Source organism: Meleagris gallopavo, chromosome 11 (assembly GCF_000146605.3).
Source record: "Meleagris gallopavo isolate NT-WF06-2002-E0010 breed Aviagen turkey brand Nicholas breeding stock chromosome 11, Turkey_5.1, whole genome shotgun sequence".
Taxonomy (NCBI): domain Eukaryota; kingdom Metazoa; phylum Chordata; class Aves; order Galliformes; family Phasianidae; genus Meleagris; species Meleagris gallopavo.
In genome coordinates, this window is record NC_015021.2 from 10,518,948 (window position 1) to 10,545,456 (window position 26,509).

The following is a 26,509-nucleotide window of genomic DNA, read 5'->3' on the forward strand; positions in this document are numbered from 1 at the left end:
TTTTTGCCTTCCATCTTTTTAAAACCAGAAAATGGAGCATCACGTCGGCAACCTTCACCCTTGTGAGTATTTGGAGAAAATGTCTGTTTTGAAGCGTGTGTGCTTGTGTCTGTTTGATGGGCAGCGCTCCCGTTTCGCCATTTATCTGGGAAGGACAGATGGATGTTGCATTTGTGATGTGATAGGGCTGAAAAATGATGCTGAGGGCAGGGATGGGGAAATGGGAAACCTGAATTCATCCATCCCCACATTATAGATCTGGAGCTGCCCTGTCCTTTTGCTTGTCTGAGAGACATTTTTCAGTTACAATTCTGCACGTTATCTTCTTGTGCCCCCCTTTTAAAGGGGAAGCAGGGAAAATCGACAGAGAATGGATATGTGTGGAATATGCAGGGAATGTCATAAGTATTACTAGAAATGGCAATTGTGGTTTTTGTTTTGTTTCCTTTTTTTTTTTCTCCCTTCTAGGCAATTGTGATGCTTTCCCATGTGGACTAATGAAATGCTGCTTATGTTGTGTCACAGTAGTAAATAATTTAAATGCGTTTCTGAAGTGATGGAGAGATGTCTTTTTCTTTTTAGTAGCCTGTTAGGAATTTTCCCTTTATTACAGCAAGCAGCAGCTTGTGCCATCTGCGTGGCACCGGGAGCTCTCTCCTTTCCCCAATAAACCAGGAGCTGGGAGCAGCATTTGGGTTAAGGATCAGTTCACGGGGGCAAGATTTGTCATAGTCTTGCTCACCTGGATGGGGCATGATGTCATGTTTTCTCCCAATGAGATGACTGGAGCTGTTCTATAATTTTATTTTTGGAGCGTGGGGGGAGGTGTCTGTGCTGCAATATCTTAATCATACCAAGCCAGATAGCTCTGTTCGGTAAATGAAAAATGGGCTATTTTAGGTTGATCTGGGGAAAGATGACATCAGGTCTGTATGTTTGGAGAGATGGATTTTATCAATAGGCAGTCTGTTTCAGCAAGAGAAACGGGAAGAACTCGTGAGGCTGATTTTGGGGGAGAATACATACAAATATTTGAGAAGAACAGAAGTGAAATGAGAGAGATTGAGCAGATCTGGCTGCAGGTGTGGCCCTTCTCTCAACACCTGCTGTGTGGTCACAGATATCCTGCAATTAAAGTTGTTGGTGGCGTGCAAGTTTCTGTTGCTGTCCTTTTTGTCTGCGTGGCTTTTTATTTTTAGGGCTGCGACCTTCTGAAGCTCCATTTCTGTAGCACACTGCTGCTGTGAAACTCAAACGCATGATGTTTTGGTGGAGCTGGTTGCTCCTGCTCTTGCACCGGTTTTGTTCCTGGGCCCTCTGGGTCTTTTGAAGCTGGAGCAGTGCTGTCACTCAGAGCTGGCTTTGTCCCCTGCTGCCTGATGGTTGCATCTATGGCCGGGATTCACTGTGACCCCCACGCCTGCAATTAGCCAGCAGCTCCCAGTGCTGCGCATCTGATGAGCATGCTCTGCTGTACCGTGTTAATGGGGGCACGTTTTCCTCCCATTGCTTTCTTAACCTTCCTCTTTTGTATTCCGTGCTAAGGAGTTGGTAAGTGCCTTATCTCTGATGGATCAGCAAATTGAGTTGTGATTTGTTTGAGGATCTCTTCATAGGTAAGCGGTTTCACAATTGATAGTTATTAAAATAGGCGCTGTTCTGAGAGGACAGGATAAAGGTTTTGCACTATTTTCTGTTGTGTTCTTTCTTTAATGACTGGCAGCAAATATGAGAAGGTGTCTGAGCCTGGAGTTGTTTGGAAGTGGTGCCTCCTTTAGGGCTTCCTGCAGTTCAGTTGTGGAAATAGTCATCACATTTTCCAAAATGGGAGAATCTTACAAGCTTTTATCTATCTGTCTGTATCTATATATAAAAATAAAAGAGAAGAACAGGTCTGACATCAGTGTGAACAGAGTAATATTGGTGCAGGTTCTGCAGCCCTGTTGTGCAGGACAGGGTGGGCCAGGCAGTGCCCACAGCTGTCTGCATCCAGCAGCTCTGCTGAGCTCCCACCTGAAGTCCCAGCTGCGGAGGAGGATTGCAGAGGGCTGCTTCTGCACATCGCTGAATGAAAGTGAATAAATTGAGGTAAAAGCTATCTCTGTGTTTGCAGAAAGGAGGTAGGAGTTGAACCCTTCAGCAAGCCCTGGCCTGCTTAGGACACTACTTTTCTCTCCTTATGTCCTGTGCTGGGGCTGGAGCTCCTGAACGATGCTCTTGCTGTGACACTTCAGCAAATCACTTTTGCTTCTTGCAGGGGAAAAGGGGTGGGTAGTAAATATTTCACTGAAACCATGCTCTGCTTTGGATTGGATAGGAAGCTGCTGCTATGGCAAGGTGGGCTGGAAGCAGAAACACTGTGTGTGCTTGCTGTCTCCCTTGTGAATACTCATTTTGACCTTTGTACTCTTCCCATGTCTACAACCTTAAGCAAAATGTTGCGTGCTGGAGTGGGCTTAAAGGCACTTGTGACAATTGGGAGTGGGCCTGGGTCAAGAAGGGATTTTTCTGTGGAAAGTATGTGGTTCTGTAATCATCTCTCAGACCTGTGATATTGTCCCTGCTGTTTATAGAGCAGGGTGAGGGGTGCTGTGAGGAAAGAAAGGAGACGCAGACCCCCATGGGGTGTGGAGGGAAGCTGGGCTTCCTCCAGCAGCGGGACTGTGGAGTGCAGGACTCGGAGTGGAGGTTTCTTTTTCTCCTGGGATGCTTGTCCTCTCCTGTCCCCAGCCCATCGCTTTGCAGCCTTCAGGTCTTGTGAAGGACACCGAAAGCAGTAATGAAGATGCACGGCTGGGAGCTTACCCCTGGCATGTGGAACACCTGACCTCTGTCCTCACGGTCTGAGAAGATCCCCTTCCTTTGTCAGAGCTACCTAGCAGGGTGAGTCTTGGAAGGTCCCTGCAGGATGCCAGGTGGCACACAGGGCCTGTACACTCTCCTCTGTGATCCTGCAGCCCGTGACATTGTGCGTTGTGTGTGCTGCCCTGATCGTGTTACCATCACACACAGCTCTTGTGGCCAAAGAATAGGATCATACCTCTTGGGTGCTGCTCCAGCCCGTACGCCGTGTTGGTAAGATGGGTTTAATAGAGGCTCCTGAGCAGGCCATTGTGCTCACTGCTCTGTTGAGGAATAATCCTCTTTGCTTGTGGAAGCGCTGTGATGCTCACTGAGCACAGCCTGATGCTGCTGCTTCCCCTGGGAGCTGCCTGCTCCTCCAGGTGTGCTGCTCTCCCTGTTGGGTGCCAGCACTTGTAGTGGTGATGGATGGCCAAAGCTCTGCATGTGCCCCAGTATTTGTTTTGTTTTCATCTGCAGCTGTTTAGTTACCTTAATGCTGGGTATGAATCACATAAGCTGTTAGAGCTGAGGAGGCTGTGTATAGTTTTTATGTCAAATATGCTTTGCAAATGTTGAATAATTCATATCTACTACAAAAATAATAATAAGTATGTGAGTGAATTTACCTGAGACCGGGCTGATGTCTCGCATGAATTCAAGTGAGAGTTTGATTCAGTCATAGGATTTCTGAAAATAGCACTTACATATTGATCTTCATCCTCAAAGATCTCTCAGACATTAATTAATCTTAACACTGCTCCTTGGAGGAAAATACAATGTTCCTGTTCTGTAATTTCCCTTACAAGGTACAACCCACGGTAGTACTTGGAAATCTTAGTGGCTTCACGTGGCAATGCCAGGGAAGCCATCAGGGGGTCTGTGAACTCTGAAGTTCTCCTGGCTTTTGTAGTTGTGACATATTTGAATTTAAATCCTTTAATTTGTTATTGTTAATTAGTAATGTAATGTGGATCTTTAATGAGGTAGTAAAGTGCAAAATTCTGAAGGATGGAGAGAGGGAAACGGCCCTGAAACCTGTGGACTGGCTTTTCAAAGGTGTTTTGTACCATCAAGGCAGCTATTAAGATAAAAGAGGTACATACAGCATGAAGTCACTTCTAAATTTTGATCCAAGATGGCCTCCAGTAGTAATTCAGTGGTAGTAAAGGCTAGGCAGTGTTTAGTCTGTTATGGCAGCTGGACGCTGCACAACATCCTTGAAGAGCTTATGACAGAGGGCATCAGTGGTCTGTTGGCTGTTGAAGCAGTATGCATGAAACCACTGGTCTTTGATGGATGCTCATAGCTAGAGATGTGCAAGCAACCACATCAGACATTGGAAATCATAGAATCATAGGATTGTTAAGGTTGGAAAAGACCTCTGAGATCCAACCATGAACCTGACACCACTGTGCTTGTTTGGTAAGGGAAAAAGGAGGGCTATTCTACGGGAAGGAGACTGTAGGGACAGCAGATATGGTTTCATGGCACCACAGTAGAGTTAGAAACCCCTTTCCCATTTGATTGTCAAGATCACACGTAGAGTCCATGAGCATACAAAGTTAATTTACATCAGCACATTCAGGTCGTAACAGCATAGTATAGGGTGGTCTCTCCTTTGCCAGCCCTTTTGCTGCCCCTCAGCCCTCCAAGAGTGGCTGGCATCCTTTTTTCCAAAAACTGTCTGCCTCAATTTAGAACCACAGAGAAGGACTGGCTGCTTTGCTATAGAAATATGTAGTACCAAAATTCTGCAGTGAATGTAAGAGTCATTATGCAACATCACTTATTTCCTATGGCATCAGATTATGCAATTTCTGAGCAGAAGAACGCAAAGCCCTGGAAGAACACAGCAGCATTTTAGGAGATCCAAAAATACCTTATACAGGATAGAGGAAGCATTTATGTATGTAGTGCTGAAAATACACAGTTATGTAAGCTGCTTATTTCATAAACCGTGCTTTGGGAAGCTGGCTAGCTAGCAGGTGAAACAGGAATCAATCTGGCTTCCACTGCAATCAGCTGGAGAGGTCTCCCTGAATACGAGGCGGGGGTGGAGGTTGGCTCTTTGTCTGCCTTGTTCACACAGATGATTGTTTAGTTTGCTCCTCATGCCAAAAAAACAGAAGTGGCCGCCTGATTTCTTCTTCTGAATTAAGCACCTTCTGCACCCCCCCCAGATCTGTGGCATTATGGTGGAAGAGTTCCTAGTTTAAATGTTTGTCTGGTGTCTGTGGAGTTAAAACATGCATTCTGTGATGAGATCCCAGTGCAGATGGACAGCCTGTGCAGAGATCAGCCAGCAGAGATCTTTAAGGTGTAGTAATGCCCTTAAATTTCTTTGGCGACAAGAAAACTTGAGAAAAGGGGGGTCTGGTTGATGCAACCGGTTGGGATTTTGATGTGATTGCTTACCAGAGGTTCTTCAGCTGAACAGCTATATAATACCACGCACGCCCTTTCACAGACAAGTAATTGGCTGTGTGACATGAAATAAGAGTGAGGATAAATAGAGTAAATGTAGAAGAATTTTTTGCTAACAGCAGTTGTCAGCTCTGGGTTCTGGAGGTTGCACTCCTCATACTCCTTACACCTCTGCTTCCTGTATGCAGGTCATTTGGGATCATTCTGAAGCAAGAGCATCCACCAACAAAAGTAAGGCTCTCAGAGTAAGACCCAGTGGATCTAAAGTGCCAGATGGATCTCGTAAACTTGGATAAAATGGCAGTCACGTTTAGTGCTGTTTACTTACAAATTTAATCTTAACATCCTGTATTAGGTTCTTTCTGCTCAGGAACGAGATCTTAAGGATGTAAGAGAGCTGTGGAAGTTAGCTGAGCTTCTGGACCAGCACGTAAGGCAGCACTGGAGAGATGGTTAGGAAAGAAATGAACAACAAAAGCAGTCATTACATCACGGTACGTTTCTGTGGTGTGCCCACACTGGGGATTCTCAGTGCTGTTTTACTCCCCCGCCTCTCAGATGATAGAGGAGAAGTGGGAAAGGTGTAGAGAGGTGATCAGAGATGCATAGCAACTTTCATGGGGTGAATGAGTGGGTGGAGTGGGATTTTCAGGCTTGGAAATAGATGTTGAGTGGAGGATGAGACGGTTCATGAAATGGCAGCAGGCATTAAGAAGATAAAGGGTTCAGGTGTCAGGGAAGAGCTGGCTGTTTCAGGAGAGTGACAAGCAGGTGGGGGGCTTGGTGCAGAGATACATGGTGTTACCTTATGCAACACACAGTGAAGCTACAAACCTTCCTGCTGCAACACAGTGAATGCCAAAGTGTTCTTGTTTGAGAAATAGTTTGACACATTCATGCAGGAAAAACGTGTTGTGGGCTATAGAGTGGAAAACTAGTCACTGTGTGTCGGTGGGGGGAGACTGCCTGGGGTGTGCTGGTGCATCTACCTGCCTGCAGATCCCTGTCTTGCTTCTCAGAGCAGGAAACAGAGATAGATAATTGTGTCATTCTGGTCTGGTCTGGGTCTTTTTCCTATGGTATGGTCTTGGTGCTGCTTCTTTCAACCCCGACAGGCTGAGCTGGAATATACGAGGTGCAAACCTCCAGCTGGCTCGAGGCACAGAACTCAAATGCAGTCATTCTGAATAATTCTTGGCTGGGATGCTGTACTATTTTTGTCGTTGTCAAAAAGAGTTCAGAGCGGAAAGCGAGGCAGAGTTGTCTTTCTCACTGATGCAGTGACAGACAAAAGGACGTTACAACTGTAAAATCATTTTGCCAAAATGTCGAGCACCTATTTGGGAATAGATTGAGTATATTGAATAAAGGTGATCATTAACTAGCAGATGCAGGAGGTCAGGCTTGTGTTGTGATGGTACATGTGGCACAATTACACATCCAGGTCTCACCTGCTCGATGCCCACGGTTATGTTAAACACTCTAAGTGCTTAGTATGATTGTTGAGTTGTAAATCCTAACACATGTAGCTCAGGAAATACCATGTCTGCCAACAGCAGACGTTGAGATGGCATTCAAATATTTACCAGAGAAAGGAGTTAAAAGTGCACAGTCCGGCCTTGTTCTGCAGAAGGTGCAGAAGTCATGGAATATTTATCTGGCAGCCAGAAATTGCAGAGAAAGGCACAGGAGACAAAAAAAAAAAAAACAACAAAACAAAACAACAACCAACAATGTGACAGCATTTCTGTTTACCCAGGTAAATCTGCTGCTTTCTTGTAGAGCAAGCAAGGGTACATGCATAAATGTGCTGAGATCAGAGCTGCTGCAGTGACAGTCAGGAAATCTCAGGTAGGTGAGATGAAGTGTTTTCAGCTGGTTTATCAGAAATTAGTGGTGTTTTGGCAACGTCATCATTGCAGTACTTGAAAATAAGGCTAGGTTGTGGCTGAGAGTTCATGCAGATGTGAGGGATGGGATGTGTGTTGTGATCGAGGAGCTTCCTTGAAGGAACAGAGAGATTCAGTCCTTCCTCCCCCCAAATAAACCTGAACAAAAGCAACCACAAAACTAACAAGCTGTTGCCTTGGGCTGGTTCATAGTTAGCTTAAAGCTTTGCAAGATCTTTAACAACAAAAAAAACTCTTTTTTTTTCTTCTTTTTTTAAGCTGGAGAAGTGAAAGCAAAGTAATTCTGTGAGAAGCATCAGGGTATGCTTGGTTACGTTTGGGGTTGGACTCAATGATCTCTAGAAGTCATTTCCAACCCCTACTATTTTGTGATTCTGTGATAGTCACCTTGCTGTACCTATTGTAGCCTGGAGAAAGTCATGCTGAGTGCCAGAAAAATGGAAGGAGCTCCAATGTGTGGATGTAAGTGGTGGTGTGGACAGGAGCCCCCTCTGACCTTTGGGTTTGCCCTGTGTCAGTCAGCTAGCTTCTGCCAGCTGCTCTTATTTAGTCCTTTAGTGTGCATCAGACAATTGCTTTTAGTTAGTAGCCTGTGCAAGACGTGTGTTTGACTCAGCCATGTCTTCCAACCTGACACTGCTTTGACACTGTCATACATGTTCAACTTGTGCAGGTAGCTCCGTGCATGTGTGAGAACACTTACCAGAGGGAACACGTGTATCAGGCATTGTGGAAGCATGTCTTGTGATAGCTGATTCACCCACGCCGGTGCTGCTTTGATTACTCTGTCACTTCTCTAATAGCTGTCAGCAGCAGTTCAGGCTGTTTGGAATGTTGAGGTGCTGCCTCGTTCTTCCCAGAAGAGGGGTGCTTTGCCTTGCTTGTGTTTGGGCATGGGGAGGTTTTGCTGGGAGAAAAACTGTGCCAGCAAATGGAATCACTAACAAGAAGTTGGGATTAGACAAAATTACTCTGAGCCTTAAATTCCTTTACAGACGTAAAACAAATTTGCCTGCTGCAGAGTGCATGAACTCATCAAAATAGCTTAAGTCAGAGGTTCTGCCTTGAAGTCTGCAGTGGCAGAAGCACTTTGTGAAATGTGAGTATCATCATTATACACACAACCCTCCTACACATGCACATGGCTCTCAGCTTTAGCTTGGAGGCTGCTACAGCAGAAGCATCCTTAAGATAGGAGAACACCCCTTGCCTGTGTTCTTCAATGTAGAAGCTAAGGAGGCACATACAGATTATAAACATCCCAAACATCCCTGCCTACATGGTGCTTATACAGTGCTGTATTCTATATGTGTGCAAGGAAAGCTGTTCTTTGTGAACATTCTGAAGTCAGAAAACTGCATACAGAGCTAACAGCAAAAGCCTGGCTTTTCTTAGATGTATTGTGAGGTTCTTTGGGATGTTACCACCTCAATTCTTGTTTTGGCTCTTACTGTGGGGTTTCTGAGGTTTCTTGCAGGTGAAATGAAGACTGTTTCATTCATACTGCTGAACACACTGTGTTACAGAGGGGCAGATTCCTCTGTAGGGACATTGGTCACACTTTTGCTTAAGATTCACTTGTCCCTGTCAGACTGTTGGGAGTCAGCGGTGCCCAGAAGCGCTGAGCTGGAGTTGGTTTGGAATTTATTTGAAATTCTGTTTGGGTTTGAAACTTTTCCCTTTCCTTCTTTGTATCAACAGCAAAATCTGTAATCATGTAACATCTATGAGCAATAAGCACGCTGCTGCAGGCACCCCACATATCCCACACTGAGCAGGCAGTCCTTGTAATGCTGCTTATGGAGAGGGCTGGACTAACCAGCTGTGGAGGGTTATGTACAAGTTCAGGTCAACTCCTTTACTGGCAGGGACTGTGGTGCAATTTTGGCCTCACTTCTTGTTTTGCATTCTCCTGAAGAATTGTGCTTACAACTAGAATGACATCACAGAATGGCCAGGGCTGGAAGGGACCTCAAAGGTCTTGAATCTCCAACCCCCCTGCCACACGCAGGGCCACCAACTTCCACATTTAATACCAGCCCAGGCTGCCCATGGCCCCATCCAACCTGGCCTTGAACACCTCCAGGGATGGACAGGGCATCCACAGCCTCTCTGGGCAGCTGTTCCAGCACCTCACCACTCTCTCTGTAAAGAACTTCCTTCTGACAGAGCCTTGATGTGTACCCTTATGGTCAGGTGGAAATACAGGGAAGAGGAGGCAATGTAGAACAGTTTCCTGGTTGTTCCCATTCACTGCTTTTCTTGCTGAAGTGGAACTGAAGCACAGGGCACAAGCTTTTCATACAAGTTCTTATCTTTCATCTCTGTAATTACCTCATCTTGAGAAATTATGGCTCTGAGCTGTTCCCTCTTGATTGGCTGTGTGCACCTGGCCACCTCGTTCTTCCTTTCAGAGCCTGTTTGCAGAGCTCAGGACTTTGCACCTGATGTAACTGATCTTACCTCTTAACAAAGTAGTTTCTATCACTGTTGTTTTTCCCCCTGTTAATTTTATATGCAATATAAAAGTGGACTTTGTTCTGTTCCAGGCTGCATGTGCCTAATGACTTGTGATGCAGGGTCAGAGGCTGGCATTCAGAGGTGGCTCTGCCCAAGGAAGGCACTGGCTAATGAGCAGCCAGTGCAGCGTGGGGTGACCTGGGCTGTCCCCCAGGAAGGGTGACACAGAGCTGGCTTGTGGAAATAGGGCTTGTGGTGGATCGTGTAGCAAGAGAAGAGAGATGGGAGGACCTTGAAAAAGGGGCACTGTCTCTGAGTGTGCATGCAGATTAAACTGAAGGACTACGATGGTCACCACTTGCGCTGGGGGGGAGCAAGTACCAACCATCCCTCGGTGGGTTCAGAACACTGTGTCATAGAATCACAGAACTGTAGGGATTGGAAGAGATCTCTGGAGATCCCTCAGTCCAACCCCCTTCTCAAGCAGGTTCCCTACTGTATGTCGTACAGAAAGTGTCCAGATAGGGCTGGAATATCTCCAGAGAAAGAAACTCCACCACCTCTCTGAGCGGCCTGTTCCAGTGCTTTGTCACTCTGTCAGTAAAGAAGTTCTTCTTCGTTCTTTGTTTCACTAATGCCTCATCTCAGGGGTTTGCAGAGGAATCCTGGGTTTGTGAGCTGCACCAGACCCAGGGCCATTGATGGCACTCGACTGTAGCTGGGCAAAGCCTGGGGATCTGCTTTGGTCTGATGAAGGCTGTGCTGCGAGGTGACACAGTTCTGACCTTCGGATGTTTGTGTGACACTATTGGTGCACGTTCTCCAGGACACTGAGAGTACCGTGTGAGCAGAGGTTCTGCAGGAATAATTTATTTGCTTCTTTCAGAGCAGTCCTTGCTTGTGAAGTATCGACGTTGTCTGGTATGTCTGGTTAACCTTGGTAATTATCAGCTTCCCTCTACAGAAGTGCACGTAGCGAAAATACTTGGATGAAAATTTGAGAGTTGTTCCTTTTGCTCTCGTTGCAGGTACTGGCTCCATACATCACGTCTGAATTGCCCTGTTCTCTAAGTTCCAGCTCAGCCCATCTCCTTGATGCACACTCACGGCATCATGGCCAGTACTCAGGATCGCCTGAGCTTGTCTTCCTCTCCAAACTCCATCAGCAAAGCTTTCTGTGAGGATAAAGACTTTGGCAGGCTACACGATGAACGTGGGCCTACTGGAAACCACCCGTCCCCCGAGCTCATAGAGGATATGCGTGAGAAGGGCTTGCTGCAGTCAGACCTCATGGACAACATGAGCAGCCCGGTCACTGCGGCCGTGCTGACCAGCATCAGTGAGGACTCTAGGGACCAATTTGAGAACAGCGTGCTGCAGCTACGAGAGCAGGATGAACCCGAAACGGCCATTCCTCAGGGCAACAGGAGCACTATGGATGGAGAGAGCAACAGCGGGGCGGACGATGTTAAAGTGCAGTTCAACAGATCAGGCAGTGGGAGCGGTGGGTTTCTGGAGGGACTTTTTGGCTGTCTCAGGCCTGTGTGGAACATCATAGGCAAGGCGTACTCCACGGACTACAAACTGCAGCAGCAAGGTAAGTGGGGAAACAGGCCCTCGTTTCTTTTGAGACAGTGTGTGAAGATGAGGAAAGCAATCTGGAGCTTTTCCCAGCTTTGTGTGTGTGACTGTTTTGCCACATAGAGCCCTGTAATAGGTTTGCAAAGAGCAATCTTGTACCTCACAGCCTGCGCTTGTTGTTAGTGTCAAAGGCTGCCAAGGATGGAGTCAAAAACAGTTGCATGTTCTAAACCAGGCTGTTGGACTGCTGTGATAAAATCTGAATCGGAACCAGGTTTTTTTGTAAGTGAGAGTCAGAAGGATTGTGACAAACATGGGTTTGTACCAACTGCTTTGTTTCTGCACCTTCCCTGTGCCCGATGAACTTGACAAAGGCATTTCTACTGCTGCATGTGCATGAGAGCTGTCTCCAGTTGACTACCAAATGGCAGGAGTATTTCTTCTCTATGGGCACGTTACATTAAAAAAAATATATTTGTATGTACAATAAATGTAATTTGGGAGTAGGATATGTCCCAAACGATTGCGTACATTTATCCTTAGGGGCTGCTGAAAGCTTAAGAGCCGATTATGCTATGCCTTTGGTGTCCAATTTCTCCCCTGACATAGGGGGAGGGAAGTGGCAGATGGGAAAAGAACAAGCTGTCACTGGAATTAAGGAGCTGAAATGGGTGAGGTGTCTGCTCATTGAGAATGGGAACAGCCTGACCATCACTAGTGGTAGAAATCTCCTGCGTTGCTGTGGTCATGACTCAGTTTTAATTAAATGATTTTCTCGTCTAGACAAGTTATAAGATCATTTGGTCAGAAAACCCAGCAGTGGTTTCTAAAACCCTGGTTTGGTTGGGGAACAGTTCCTAAGGTGAGGTCAGAGCACTGTTAAACTGGTGAATCTGGCTTGAAATAAAATTAGAGCTTCTTCCAAGAGTCAGTCATTCCAGTTCTGAATTCCAAGCAGTGAAACCTCTGCAGAATAGCAGCAGCCCCTGTGTGTCACACCTGTGTGCTGAGCAGCGGTTTCTTTGCATTTGAAATCCCTTCTGCAAAATTGTCTCTAAGTTATGTCCGCCTGGAGTAAACTCAGTACGTCACAGCTGCTTACAATAAATAACCAATAAAACTGGTGTGTGGTGACGTTTAGAAGAGACAGGATGCTGGCTGCATCGTGCCGTGTAGAGGTGAGCGAGCTGCTGGGCAGCCCCATGGCATCCAGAGGGGAGTGCTACCACCCTGTCAGCATTGTGCTGCTTGGTTTGTGTGCTTGACGTGGAGCTCAAGCTTTCAAAGGAGATGACATTGTTTTGTTTATGTATCGCTATCACGCTGCATGTATATTTAAAAAAAAACACAACACAACACGATCCTGTTTTACACCACAATTACCATTACAAGGCCTAACGTACGTGTGTTGCTTTTGAATGAATATATATAATTCATTGTTTCCAGCTCCTGATTTTTCTCATTCTGTTTTGTTTGCATAGAAGTGAGGAGCATGGATCTCTGTGGTATTTAGAACAAGAAACTGGTTTCTCTGTGCAACCCTTACTGTGAAAACTGCTTTTTCAGATCATACTGATGCATGAGTGTGACACTGCAAGTTCATCTTGATCCCCAGCTCTGTGCAGTGCTTCTGCAAAGCCATGCTACAGAAGGGCATGGCTGCTTCCAGCCACGGCAGTTCAGAGCCACAGATCAGTGGATGCTCTGCAACCTGTAATCCCCATTGGATGCTTCTTTGGGAAGCAGCTTTGAAATAGCCATAGATGTGGCAGTATGTGGATCTTCTGTGTGTGGCCTGTGTGGTTTAGCTGTGTCCACAAAGTCTTCATTGCCACAAGGGAGAGGGAAAAGAAATTTTTTTCTCCAGAATTGTGCACTTGGCCAGGGCTCTGGTGCTAGGCTGCTGCTGTCCAGGGATAAACATGAAGCAGATTTTTGGCTAAAACTTGAGGATTTTGTCATATTTTGTCATATTCTGACATTCACATTTAGGCCGAGAGGCCACAGCCTTAAGTTGTGCCAGGAAAGGTTGGAGGTGGTGGGATGACTGTCGCTGGAGGTGTTCCAGAGCTGTGGAGATGTGGCACTGAGGGACGTGGGCAGTGGGCACGGTGGGGTGAGTTAATGATTGGACTTGGGGATTTCAGAGGTCTTTTCCAACCTTAAGGATTCAATGAATTTGTGGTTCTGTTTTCCAAGTGATCTCATTCTGCTTACTGCAACCACATTTATACTCTCCATCAGCTGCATACAAACCTCCAGTTGGTGATGGATGACAGGAGGGCCGAGGCTGTAGTGCTCCTTGTTTGGAGCAGGGGCTGCAGGAGCACCTCTGGCCCTTGGAGCAGCAGGGAGATGCTGGGAAGCTTCCCTTCCCTTTCCCCTTCCCTTTCCCCTTCCCTTTCCCCTTCCCTTCCCAGCTCCTTTGCAGCCTGGGGCTGCTGCCTCAGGTCTGTGTCCAGATGATCTGTCCCCTGCTTTATGGTAGTGGGGCATTCTGCTGCTTCCATTTGCTTTCTCCTGAGCTACCCAGTTACACTGTGCTGATTTTTGGCGAGCGAGGTGCTTTATGCTGTCTGCTTGTGAGTGTTACCAAGCAGAACTGCTGCTCATCCCTGTGCCAGTGCTGGCAAACATCAAAATTTTGCTTCCAATAGATGGGCTGCATGGCTTGGGATGTGCCTCCCTTGCTTCCCTTGGGATGCAGATTACCATCATTCTGCTCCAGTGGTTCTTAATCGCCTTAGAAACACAAACTCTTGCATAATTCCTACCGTTATTACACACTATTTTATTGAGAGGTGTCCCACAGGTTCGTTTAGGCCCAGAGAAGATTGGAACACAAACCATTCCATGCTGGTAGCACAGTGCATTGCCTCCCTGCTGCTGGAAGCCTCAGCTGATAACACCTGTATACCTATTTGTATACCTATTTTTAATACTGACCCTTGTCAGCCTGTTGTCCTTAGAGGTGGTTCCTGGGAGCAGCAGAGAACACATACATAACACTATATATATGTATGGATGTGTGTGTGTGTATATGTATATATATGTTTAATTGGTAGGTTTGGGTTGTAGTTAGTGCAAACCTGTATGTTCTACTACATGTAGTCCAGTGTTGTTCTCCAGCAGCCTCAGCCTCCCTGGGAAACATCAGTGCTTGTTGTGTTATGGGGAACGTGGACATGGCTGTCCCAAAATGTAGCCATGTTCCATCTAGTGAGAGGGTTTTTGGGGACTTTTGTCTTACTGTATTCAAAGGGAGCTTATATACAAGATGGAGACCAACTTTTTATATGGTCTGGTAGTGATAGGACAAGGGGGAATGGATTTAAACTACAAGAAAGAAAATTTCTATTAGATGTTAGGAAGAAATTCTTTACTCAGAGGGTGGTGAGGTGCTGGCACCTGGAGGAGTGTGGCTGCCCCATCGCTGGAGGTGCTCAGGGCCAGGCTGGATGGGGCCCTGGGCAGCCTGAGCTGGTGGGGGGCAGCCAGCCCACGGCAGGGGTTGGACTGGGTGGGCTGTAAGGTCCCTTCCAACCCAACCATTCTGTGATTACAGGTAACACTGAGACCATGTGAGCTCCTGGGGCTTAGCAGCCTGCTTACCTACTGCAGCTCACAAATTAGGGTGCAGTAGAGAAGTAAGTGACAGTGCTGTGTGCTTTGTCTAGGAAAGGCAGTGTCCTCGAGTGGGAAGGAATGACTATTTCAGTATGAAGGAACAGTTTCAGTGTTGCTCTTGTCAATACTTTGTTCACAGCAAACACTAAACAGCAGCTGTATTTGCCACTTCTTCCAGCAACAAGGTGACTGACAGGTAGAAATACATCTCTGAGTTTCTCTATGAAGCACTGTTTTTCTTATTGAAAGAACTCCTTATTAAATTCCTGGTTGTTCACTGAAGAACAGTTGCTGTAGAAATACTTGGATGCCCTGTGACCAGGACAGTAGCAGCAGTGTATTTCACACACTGGTTTGTAGTAGACCTGTGTCTGTGAAGCAACACGTGCTGAGAATTGAGCTTTGCCTGCAGAGCCAAAGGGAGTTTTTGCTGTAGGTGAGCACTGGTGTAGAACTCAATGGGCAGAGCAGGTGCTGGGCTGACTCTCCTTCGCTGTACCCTCAGCAGAAGGCACTGCTGGGGCTGATTGCTGCAGCTCAGTCCCAAGGAGCCTTAGGGACACCCATTCCCATCAGTGGTGCCACTGTCCCACTGCAGCTGGATGTTGTACCTGATGGGTCTGTGCAGGCACACCTTTCTTTGATTTCAGAAATCAGTGTGTTCACCGTTGCTTTGGTTGCTAAATAATTCGTTCTCTAAATGACAGCATGTATTGAATTGCAGGAAATGAATTATTGCTTGCCTTTCATCTCAGTGTCTGAGGGATGTTGTGGTAGTTTCAAGGTGACTCGCAGACAGCACAGCTTTCTGTTCTGCTGTTCTTTAAGCAGCTTAAACAGCACTGCTGGACCATGCCGGCCACATCCAGATAACAGATAAGTGTGCAGTACCAAAAGGAGCGGCCCTATAAGCTTTATGGGCTTGTCTGACAACTGCTATGCACAGTGTTGGTGCAGGAAAGACGTGTTTCTGTGAGTGGTGGTGGCTAACATGCTTTATGTTGGGTAGCTCTGTGGGATTTGGCCTGGATTTTACAACCTGCTGCTTCTGGCTTTCTTTATTTACTATTTTTGCTCATCTTCTTTTTCTGATGTCAGTTATGAACATTACATGTTTCTTACCACCTCTGTTTTTCAGCGAAGTCATGTAATTAATAACAGATACTATCACCCTTTAGTTTTGGAGCAGAGGAGCTGTTCCCTAAAGTGCCACCTCATTGCCCTGCTCTGCTAAGTGGCTGCTGCCTGCTTCATCCACGTGGTTTACCCAGAGTTAGCTGGAGGGGAGTTGAGAAGAAACACTTTGGGGACAGGCAGAGAGGAGCTGGAGGAAAGAGTTGCTGGGGCTGAGCATCTCAGTGCTGAGAGATGCCATCTCCCACCCATGGAAAATCCACCTTGAGATACAGTAGGGGAAGTGGAAGGTGCTGTCTTGGTGTGATCTTATAGCAGAATGTTTTTTGTGGTCCTTCTCCTTTGCCTGTGCCTAGATACGTGGGAGGTCCCGTTTGAGGAGATCTCGGAGCTGCAGTGGCTGGGCAGTGGTGCACAGGGAGCCGTCTTCTTGGGCAAGTTCCGAGCTGAGGAGGTGGCCATCAAGAAAGTGAGAGACCAGAATGAAACAGATATCAAGCACCTGCGGAAACTCAAACACCCCAACATCATTGCCTTCAAGTAAGTGGTGGAGCTTGTGAGAAACGTACCAGTACTGCCTCTGTCTAGGGGAGAGCTGAGTGCATGCGTGCCCTGGGCAAGTTTGTGATTTCAGGAACCAAGTTAGGTTGGCTGTGGGGCACAATGCATGGTTATTCTTTGCTCCTTTCTGAAATCATTGTTGTGAAAACAAAGCTATGGCCACCATCCTCACGCAGCGCTGCACTTTGCATGCAGGCTTGCAAAATGCGTACTGGGAACTCTGAAACTACAGAGGTAGGAAATTGAAGGAAACCCACTCTTGTCACCTCGTTCTGTGCATTGTGGAGAAAGCATTTCCCCTCCCTGCGTGATTAGGAGAGCTGTTAGTATGACCTTGCCCTGGTTGGGGGTAGGCAGGTTGCTCTCCTGCCCCTTCGTTGCCACCTTTAAGAGTTGCTCTGGGACTCACGCTCTCCTGATCCTCACTAATTGTGTGCTCCCTTTGACAGAGGAGTCTGCACACAAGCCCCATGCTACTGTATTATCATGGAGTACTGTGCACATGGGCAACTCTACGAAGTCTTGCGAGCGGGGCGGAAAGTCACTCCTCGGCTGCTTGTGGATTGGTCCACTGGGATTGCTAGTGGGATGAATTATCTGCACCTTCACAAAATCATCCATCGAGACCTCAAGTCACCAAAGTAAGTCTCCAGCTATTAAACATGCTCCAGCTGTGATTTAACTGTAGGTATTTCTTCTTCTGTTAGCCTGTGACAAGACTGAGATGGTGATAGGACAAGGGGGAATGGTTTTAAACTGAGACAGGTAGGTTTAGGTTGGATATTAGGAGGAAGTTTTTCACCCAGAGGGTGGTGAGGCACTGGAACAGGTTGCCCAAGGAGGCTGTGGATGCCCCATCCCTGCAGGCATTCAAGGCCAGGCTGGATGTGGCTCTGGGCAGCCTGGGCTGCTGGTTGGTGACCTGCACACAGTAGGGGGTTGGGACGAGATGGGCATTGTGATTCTTTTCAACCCAGGCCATTCTGTGATTCTATGAATACTTCAAAATGTTTTACATTCAGAGTTTGCAGAGGTAGGACTTTACTAAAAATTGGAAATGCACCCAAATATAGGGAATTTTTGGTGCCTTGTTAACTTGTAATTTTATCAAGATTGTTTTTTTTTTTTGACTTGTAGAACTTAGAGTAGTTGAGGCACAAAAAACAACTGCCCTAAAAGAAATGAGTGCTGTCACCAGTGAAAATGCACCCTGCTTTTCCTTGTACTGTAATCACGAACAGCATGCCCTCATCAGTTGGTCATGTTGATTAAGAAGAAATTGACTCTCAATGGCTGTTGCAGTGCAAGAGAACTTGCAAAATGCTGATTTTTTTTTCTTTTTTTCAGTGTTTTAGTTACACACACGGATGCAGTTAAAATCTCAGATTTTGGTACGTCTAAAGAACTCAGTGATAAAAGTACCAAAATGTCTTTTGCGGGAACCGTGGCTTGGATGGCCCCAGAGGTGATACGCAATGAGCCTGTTTCTGAAAAAGTGGATATCTGGTGAGTAGGAGAATTGTCTTAACTGAGTATCTTCACCTTCTGTTTAACCAGTTGGTTTTCCTAGTACCTATATATTCAGCAGTCTTTTCTGTCCTAAGGAATGCTCCTTTGTGGACTACTTTCTCCATCCATCTCGTGCCCTGAACTGTTACTGAACTGTGGCAGAGAGAAATGACATGCAGGTGTCATACTATTAACAATGCTTGAGGGAGAACTGAGCCTTAAAGCTCCTTTGGGATGACTGCACGGTTTTTGGGGTCTTCATGGGAATTGCATCTCAGTTTCTACCTTGTTGTTTCTGCATATTGAACAGTGGTAGCCAGGACAAATGCCCTTCTCCCTGTTTTACAGCCATGATATTTGTTTCAGCAGGCTACAGCAGAGCCAGCTTTTCTGGGAGACACTCTTGGGTTGTTTTGGAAAGAAAACACATCCACGGTTTGCCTCCTGTCTTCCCTTTGAATCACAGGTTCCTTAGGAGGAGTGCTGCAGTACTTCTACCCTCCTCTTCCTGCCTTTTAGGGTGGCTCAGGTTTAAGAAAACTGTGTGGAGCATGGTGTCTGATGCTCTGCTGGGGATTGTGAGCACTCCTTGACTCCTTTTCCTGAGTGATTTAGAGGTGCTGCTCTTTGGTGTAAACTGAAAGATGCCTTTGTCCCATTCCTCTTCTGTGGAAGGAGTGGAGACTGCTCAGACTCCTCACTCAACATCCATTCTTCCCACAAGATGAGTAAAAATGATGTTCATGAATGCTGACAACAAATGAGAACAGTTCCTAAGCAGCTTATATGTCTGCTCTCTCTCATCCTTCACAGCATGCTTAAAAAAAATAAATCTGTAATCTTATCAGGAGTCTAGAAAATCCTTTGCCAGGTCTTAATCATAACAAAGCTGAAACCAGATGAGGTTTCCTGGTAGCTTTGTCCAGACACCTGGGATTCCCACTTTCCTGCAGTCCACAGAAAAGTTTGAGGGAAATATGCTCAAATTCTGTTCTTCAATTTTTTTTTCTTTTTTTTTCCCCTTCTTCTATGTGATTTGAAATCCCTGGGTTTTGAAAGCATGCCATTTTTCACATGAAGGCATTCCCTGCTAGACGGTTGTTCACCTCTTCTCATAGGAGTTCTTTCCCAGGCAGAGTTCACTTTTTTTCTTTTCTCTTTGACCTTTCTTTTTTTCAGCAGAAATAAATACTAGATGGGATTTATGTGCATTTGATACTGACATTTATGTGTGTTGCATTCCTCATTTCCGTGTTGCAGTAGCTGAAGTGATGAGTTTCAGACTCTTGAAGCGTCCAGGGTTATTGTGGGCAGTTGAGTACAGCAAAGGAACTTTTGGGTGGGAAAATGAAGCTAAATGGCATATTAAAGCAAAACGAAACCCTACAACCTTGGCTCTCTTGCCTCTGTCTTATCAGATCTGTCTATCCTGCAGTAGATGATCTGTTTGTACCAGTAAGAATAGTCAAAAGTCTCTCTTGGAAGAGCTAACTTTCCTCTTCATTTAACAAGAGTAATGTTTCATGTATGCAGAAGAGTTTCTAATATTCTTTCAGGATTTTTGAAGTCCAACAATGAAATAGGAAAACTAGTGCTGTTTGGTGTTCAGCAACAGGTTTCCAAGCTCCAAATGTTTCTGTTGAAATGAATTCACGTGGGTGTTTTTCTCCTTGTTTGTTTTTCCATCAGGTCATTTGGAGTAGTTTTGTGGGAGCTGCTTACAGGAGAGATTCCCTACAAAGATGTGGACTCCTCCGCCATCATTTGGGGAGTGGGCAGTAACAGCTTGCACCTTCCTGTTCCTTCCACCTGCCCAGATGGCTTCAAAATTCTCATGAAGCAGACCTGGTAAGAGCCTGAAACCCACACAGACCTGCAGCTCGTTCCTAGGGGTGAAAGTGGTGGAAGTGTTGAACCCAGAGCATAAGGTTCTTAAATTCTCTCACACTTGTCACAAGAACTGGGGACAAAATTCTGGATTCTGCTTCCTTGTGGCTGCAGGCCTGAGTTCCAGAAGGACATTTGGAGTTCAGAGGAGGTGGGGAGATGTGTGTGGTTTGGGCAGGCAGGGCAGGGCTCTGACTGGCTGCAGAGTAAAAGGATTTCATTCTATCTGAGATATGAAAACCCTTAAGTGACTGTTTTTTGACAGAGAGGAATTCAAACTTTGTGTATGAAATCAGAATTTTCCATGTGTGACATAGCTATAAGAAGAGCTTTCAGTTACTTCCACCTGCCAGGTTAGAGTTAAAATTACTGGTCTCAGGTTATGTATTAATGCTTAATCTATGTAAGTTGGTCTTGACACAGAGTTTAAGTTATCTTCTCACTCTGCTGTGTCATCTGCCATCCTCCCAAAGGCACAAAGGGGAAAACGGGCCAAAGCATCTATGGATCCTTTAAATGCCTTTTTACCCTCATGATCCTGAGGTGCAGCAGTTTGCAGAGTTGCAGTATGTGTGCTGAGACTGATGCTCTGCCTAACAGTGCTTCTGCACATGGCTGCAAGGTGCAGGAGGTATTTGTGCTGCTTTGAGCACTGTGTACATGTGTGGAAGTAGGTTTGTAGGGAAGAGGTGTCTGGAGAAGCTGTTTCTTGTCCTCCACACTGAATCTGGTTCAGTCTTGAAGCTTAAAGATACAAATGGATTTCCTTTTTTAGTAGGATCTTGCAGAGATGCTCGGGGTGTTACAATACTGTGTGGGCTCAGGCACACGCTGCGTCGATACATTTGGTGTTTTTAGATCCCTGCTTTGTAAATTGTTGTAAATTGTTACCCTGTCATTTCTACGGGATTGAATATTTCCACAGACTTTATTTGGAAAATGAAATGAAATTTGTGTCGTCGTCTTCTTGACCAACAAGTTAGGAGCAGTTTCACTTTCTATTATCTTTCATGTTCTCCTATTTTAAAGAGTTTTCATCTCTTTCTGTAGGATAGACCATCACAAACCAGAAAAAAAAAGAAAAACGTGTTTAGATCAATAAACTTGCATTCAAAAGACAAAACCTAAAAATGCTCCTTTACTCTAATTTGTCAGCTGCATCAGAACTAATTCCAGTTAGAAGCATTTTCAGAAGTCAGCAGTGTTAACCTTATCTCATGGTGGGTGTTTGTCTGTTTTGTTCCAGGCAGAGCAAGCCCCGGAATCGTCCCTCCTTCCGACAGACACTGATGCACCTGGATATTGCATCTGCTGATGTGCTGGCTACTCCTCAGGAAACCTACTTCAAATCACAGGTAAGCAGGGAATGGCCCAGGCTGTAACTCATGAGAAGTAGATAGCTGCATGGGTTTGGTTTCAGCAAAAATCAAAATCAGTGATATCAGTTTGAATCCTGGGGAGAAGCAAAGCTGATGGGTGTTTTAAAATATTTTACCTGAACTTCCATAGGCTGAGACATCTACTGACTTTGGATAGGAGCTGTCTCATTCACTTCTCTCTGAGACTGCTGACTTCAAAAACTCTGCTCCCAGCTCCAGGAGACAACACTGCTGGGAGCTGTTTTGTTTATAGTGAAGATGAGCAGGGCAGACAATGGGACAAAGACAGGGTTCAACAGAGTTATGATATCCTACTGACATTCATCTTTGTCATGTGTATAGCTTTCCAACTTTTTAGCCATTCTGGTTCCTTTGAAAATGAAGAGGGAAGAAAATCATACAATCATAGGATCATGGAATGGCCTGGGTTGAAAAGGACCACAATGATTATCTAGTTCCAGCCCCCCTGCTATGTGCAGGGTTGCCATCCACCAGACCAGGCTGCCCAGGCCTAATCGTTGGCCAGGGTTTAGGCCCACTCCAACCCAAGGACCCAAGGGCCTAGTCCCCAGAGCCACTATCCAGCCTGGTACTTTGAATGTACCTCCTAAAAAGACCATTAGGAGTTTCTTTATTTTTTATCTTTTTTTTTTTTTGGTAGAAAATGCAGATATATTTTAGTTGTACAAGTACAAAATTGAAAATATGACATGTAATTATTGAAACTAGACTTGCTACAATGTTTTCTTTGGTGCAACCAGAGATCATAATCCTCTGTATATACCTTAGTGTAAATTGCTTCCCTAGGCTGAATGGAGGGAAGAGGTGAAGAAGCATTTTGAGAAGATTAAAAGTGAAGGAACCTGCATCCACCGGCTAGATGAAGAATTGATTCGCCGTCGAAGAGAAGAGCTGAGGTCAGTTAGTAGATTTGTTTATTGCTCACTTACCCAATCCAGCCTTCTCTCCTCCACACCATGATCCCAGCTCCCCCAGCCTCTCCTCGTGGATCGTGTGCTGCAGCCCCCAGACAGCCTTCATGCTACTCTGTTACTGATTGCTGGGCTTGGTGCTCCTGGTGGTATAAATTCAGGCTGCCTGAATTCATCATGAGTTCAGAAACTCACACAGTTCCTGCAGGCACTTTGAGTAACTGTTAGAAGGCTACAGAGAGAGAAGCAGTGGGAATTGTTGCTGCTCTCGGGCTGCCTGAACAGTTTGCTCGAAGCAGGAGAGGGGCAAAGGCTTGTGTGTTTACCAGGAGATATTTGTCTCTGAGTTTTGGTTTTTGTGATTACAGTGCAGAAACTGATCATCTCTCTGAGTGAGAAATGCGTCTTGCAGTTTGCTGTGAGCTTTCTCATCCCTGACACTTCATTTGGATTGTTTTCTGAAAAGTGAATACAATGCAGTCTATCATCGCACCAAAATTGATTGTGAAAGCTAGATCAACTTAAAAAGTAAAGCAGAATGTTTATTTAAGAAAGCAAAATGTTATCTTCTATGATACAGATTTGCAAATATAGTTATGACAGAGAATGTAGAATGCCAAGTGTGTCAAGCTGAAGAAATCAAAGGAAGCCTTGTTCAACCAGCTTGCTGTAGCTGTTCATCAATGTTCCTTAGCCCTTGGAAGCTTTCAGAGGCCACGTTTTCCAGCTGTGTTTTGAGATGCATTATGCAATTGTACCATAGCTGTAAGCTATAGCTACATACTGCTTTTTATAAAATGCAAACTGATGACTTCTGTGCAAACAGGACCATTAGGGCTTGGCTGAAGGGTTTATGGATGTGAGGCATTTGAAGCTTCCCTATTGAGGAAGTGTTGCCACTTGTTTGGGACTGTTGAATACTTTCTAAATTGTATCCTAATTCTTGGTATCGAGCTCGTCATTTTCATTTGCTGTTAGCTCTATGTGGGGTTCACAAACAACACTATAGTGCTGGCAGATTTGACTCATAGAAGATCTTTTCCTCAGCCTTGTTTCCTTATTCTCCTGTCTTGATCTGCAGACATCAGGTTCTGGAATCATCATTTTTGTCTTCTGATTTTCAGGCACGCCTTGGATATCCGTGAGCACTACGAGAGGAAGCTGGAGCGAGCCAACAACTTATACATGGAGCTCAGTGCTATTATGCTGCAGCTGGAGGTCCGTGAGAAGGAGCTCATAAAGTATGTATCTGTGGGCAGAATGGCATGCCACACACCTGGCAGTTTGCACATTAACCAACGCCTCACTTCTAAAATACATAGGAGTACTTAAAGATTCAGTATTCCCTGACATTATTCCAGGGCTAAAGGCACCTTTCCCATTTGATGTTGGCATCCTTTGGCCCCTTTGTAAAGAGAAAAGTGTTGCTGTTCTGGACTGTAGAGCAGGGCTGTGTTCCAACTGCCTGATCTCTGCAGAGAGAATTTAGAAAATGACTACGTCCTTTCCCAGAACAGTGTGTTGTGTTGCACCCAGCCATAGCTGAGAAACAGGCACGCAGTGTGCTCACTGTACAGCTGTGTTTCTGTCCAGCAGGAGCTGCAATTGGATAGAGGGAGAACTGGTCTGCTTTATTCTTGCTAAATGTTTCAGGAGGGAGCAAGCAGTGGAAAAGAAATATCCTGGGACTTACAAACGCCACCCGGTCAGACCAATAATCCACCCCAATACTGTGGAGAAGCTGATGAAGAGGAAAGGGGTCTCCCATAAACCAGGCAGCCAGACTAAACGGTAAGAAGAACAGCCTCATTCTGTGCCAGGAAACAAAGGTAGATCCCCACTGAGTTGAGCAAACTGCTTCAAGTTTGACCACACAGATTAATTCTATGATTCTGTGTGGTTGGCAACCCTGCATGTAGCAGGGGGTTGAAACAAGATGATCATTGTGGTCCTTTTCAACCCAGGCCATTCTGTGATTCTATGAACAGGCCGAAGGAGCGTTCACTCTTGGGCAAGGTCTGATCCTTAGAACCACAACTGTTTAATTACCTTCAGGTCAAAGGAAAGAATCCTGCCTTCACCCCTACCTATGCAGCTCTCTGAAGCTGTTTGGTCCATATGATTTTTTCCATAGGTGATGACGTTTTCATAGGAGATATATCTTGGATTCTGGAGTCCAATTAAAGAACATTTAGGTAATCCCTGATTTGAATGACTGTAGGCAGGATGAGGGATTGTGGAAATCAGCCTGCCCTTAAGGAAGTTTGATTCACTGTTGAGAAATGAAACAAGCGTTTGGGAATTCATGCTGTCCTTTCAGCTATTTCCTCTCTGCATGACTTTCAGAAAATGAGATTCTTTGGAAAGTTGTTGTTTTCTGGGATTTCCAAGAGTTAGAGAGTCCTGATTAGTAATGAATAATGACTTCCAAATTAATATTAACGTGTGCCTCTAAGATGGGCTGTCTGATACCATCAGCATATTAGGGGTGCTATTGTGCTGAGCATTGTGTGTGCACATAGTGAAAGACATGCCCTCCACTGAGATCTCAGGCTTGGAAAAGAGCAGTCTGGGAAGCAGGTCATCAAAGTGAATGAAGAAGAAGAGTATGTGGTTGATATTTGGAAGAGCAGCGAGATGAGCTGAACAGAAAAGGCATTGAGTGATGGGAATCAAAGGAACCTAAAGACAGAAGTCAGACTGCTGGAAGGAGGGAGGCATGTAGACAACAGAAATCAGAGTATGCTTATGGCTGTGGTTGCCTCTCCTATGGCTCCAAGCCGATGATGTCGTTTCCTAATTTGTGGTCTGATGTTAAACTTTTGCTGACTGTCTTTCAGACCAGATCTGCTGAAGTCGGAGGGCATACCCAGTGCAGAAGCAGCATCCAATGGCTCACCAGTCTCAGGAAGTCCTAAAATGTCAACACTGAGTGGCAAAAGTCGCTACCGCAGTAAGCCACGTCACCGCCGAGGGAACAGCAAAGGCAGCTACAACGATTTTGCAGGGATCTTGAAAAACCAGCCTGTGCAAGATGATGCACTCCCACCTCCACCTCATAATCATTCTCATCAGCCCGGTCTGCCACAGCAGCATGGCCACGGCCATCCCCACGGCCATCACTCACGGCTCCATGCCCACGGACAGGATATTGCCAACTGTGCAAACAACTTACGGTACTTTGGCCCTGCAGCAGCGCTGCGGAGCCCGCTCAGTAACCATGCACAAAGGAGGATGTCTGGTTCCAGCCCCGACCTCATCTCCACTGCCATGGAAGCAGATTGCCGGAGGAATCTAGAAAGCAAAGAGAGCAAAGATGATCACTGGGAGTGTTGCAAAACAGATCAGTACAACTCCTGTCTCCAGTGCAGGGAAGAGGACAGCGGTCAGGTACAGATGTCATCTGTTGAAACAGGAGTGAGCCGTTCTCAGTCGCCGACGGCTGTTTCCCTATATGAAAATGCACAGTTCATTGAGAAGATGGAGGAAGAGGACTTCAGCAACTGCACGTCAGCATCTGCTCTAGGCACACCACAGCACATGGCTTCCTCAGCACTACCTTGCAAAGCAAGACCCATTCAAAAGGTAAGGACAGCATGGTGATTTAGACAGAAATGAGGCTTCCTCCATCACCTCTCCACCGAAGGAGCACTAGGGTTGCAAGTACAACTTGTATCTTACAGATCGTGTCGATGTAAACTCTGCTTTGTGATCTGGGCATTCTTTTTACGATCAATTTTATTGAGAGGTACTGTATCAGAGCTAACAATGAGCGTTGTCAGATGCCTCTGATAATGCCTCAGGAGCTCCCAAAATTGCAAAAAACGTGTTGAATCTTTGTCATTGAAACAGTCTCAAAAGTGTCTTCAAGCCTTTCTCAAAATAAAGGAGGAGATAAATGCATTCTTTTGTTGATGTTAAATGTGCCACAGTTTCACTGAGCATCTGTAGCACTGCTGTGTCTCAGAATAGAAATACAGCCTTGGCCATGGTTTTGGGAGATGGCCCTTTGCAGCAGCTGTGAGATACCATCCTCCTTGACTGAAAGCTGTGGTTCCAGGTTAGCAGATTGGCTTGAAATATATGAGCACTAAGCACACTGACCTGGGACTGCCAGAGTCAAAAAGGTATTGTGGCACAGTTGTACAGAAACAGTTCTTTATTCCTTCTCTTCCATCCAAATGGTAAGAGAGGTAGAACTGGTGTGAGTTCAGAGAGAAGGGAAACTAAGCCTAGGTGGAAGAGTGAAGGAAAAAGGGGA

At 45.7% G+C, this 26,509-nt stretch overlaps 1 protein-coding gene across 3 annotated transcripts in view; it reads left to right on the forward strand.

The window, feature by feature from the left end:
* The first annotated feature begins 27 nt into the window (after positions 1-27).
* Positions 28-26,509, forward strand: part of MAP3K13 (mitogen-activated protein kinase kinase kinase 13) — a 33,604-nt gene continuing 7,122 nt past the window's right edge. For 2 of the 3 annotated variants that reach the window (XM_010716561.3, XM_010716559.3), the window contains exons 1-11: positions 2,732-2,883; positions 10,667-11,235; positions 16,337-16,520; positions 16,991-17,182; positions 17,889-18,047; positions 19,740-19,898; positions 21,184-21,292; positions 22,124-22,233; positions 23,373-23,489; positions 23,902-24,039; positions 25,089-25,833. In XM_010716561.3, the coding sequence (XP_010714863.1) occupies positions 10,734-11,235; positions 16,337-16,520; positions 16,991-17,182; positions 17,889-18,047; positions 19,740-19,898; positions 21,184-21,292; positions 22,124-22,233; positions 23,373-23,489; positions 23,902-24,039; positions 25,089-25,833 (2,415 nt within the window). In that variant the 5' untranslated portion in view covers positions 2,732-2,883; positions 10,667-10,733. Of the gene's footprint in view, positions 63-2,731; positions 2,884-10,666; positions 11,236-16,336; positions 16,521-16,990; positions 17,183-17,888; positions 18,048-19,739; positions 19,899-21,183; positions 21,293-22,123; positions 22,234-23,372; positions 23,490-23,901; positions 24,040-25,088; positions 25,834-26,509 lie in introns of those variants that run through there. The other variant, XM_010716560.3, reaches the window with a different exon arrangement.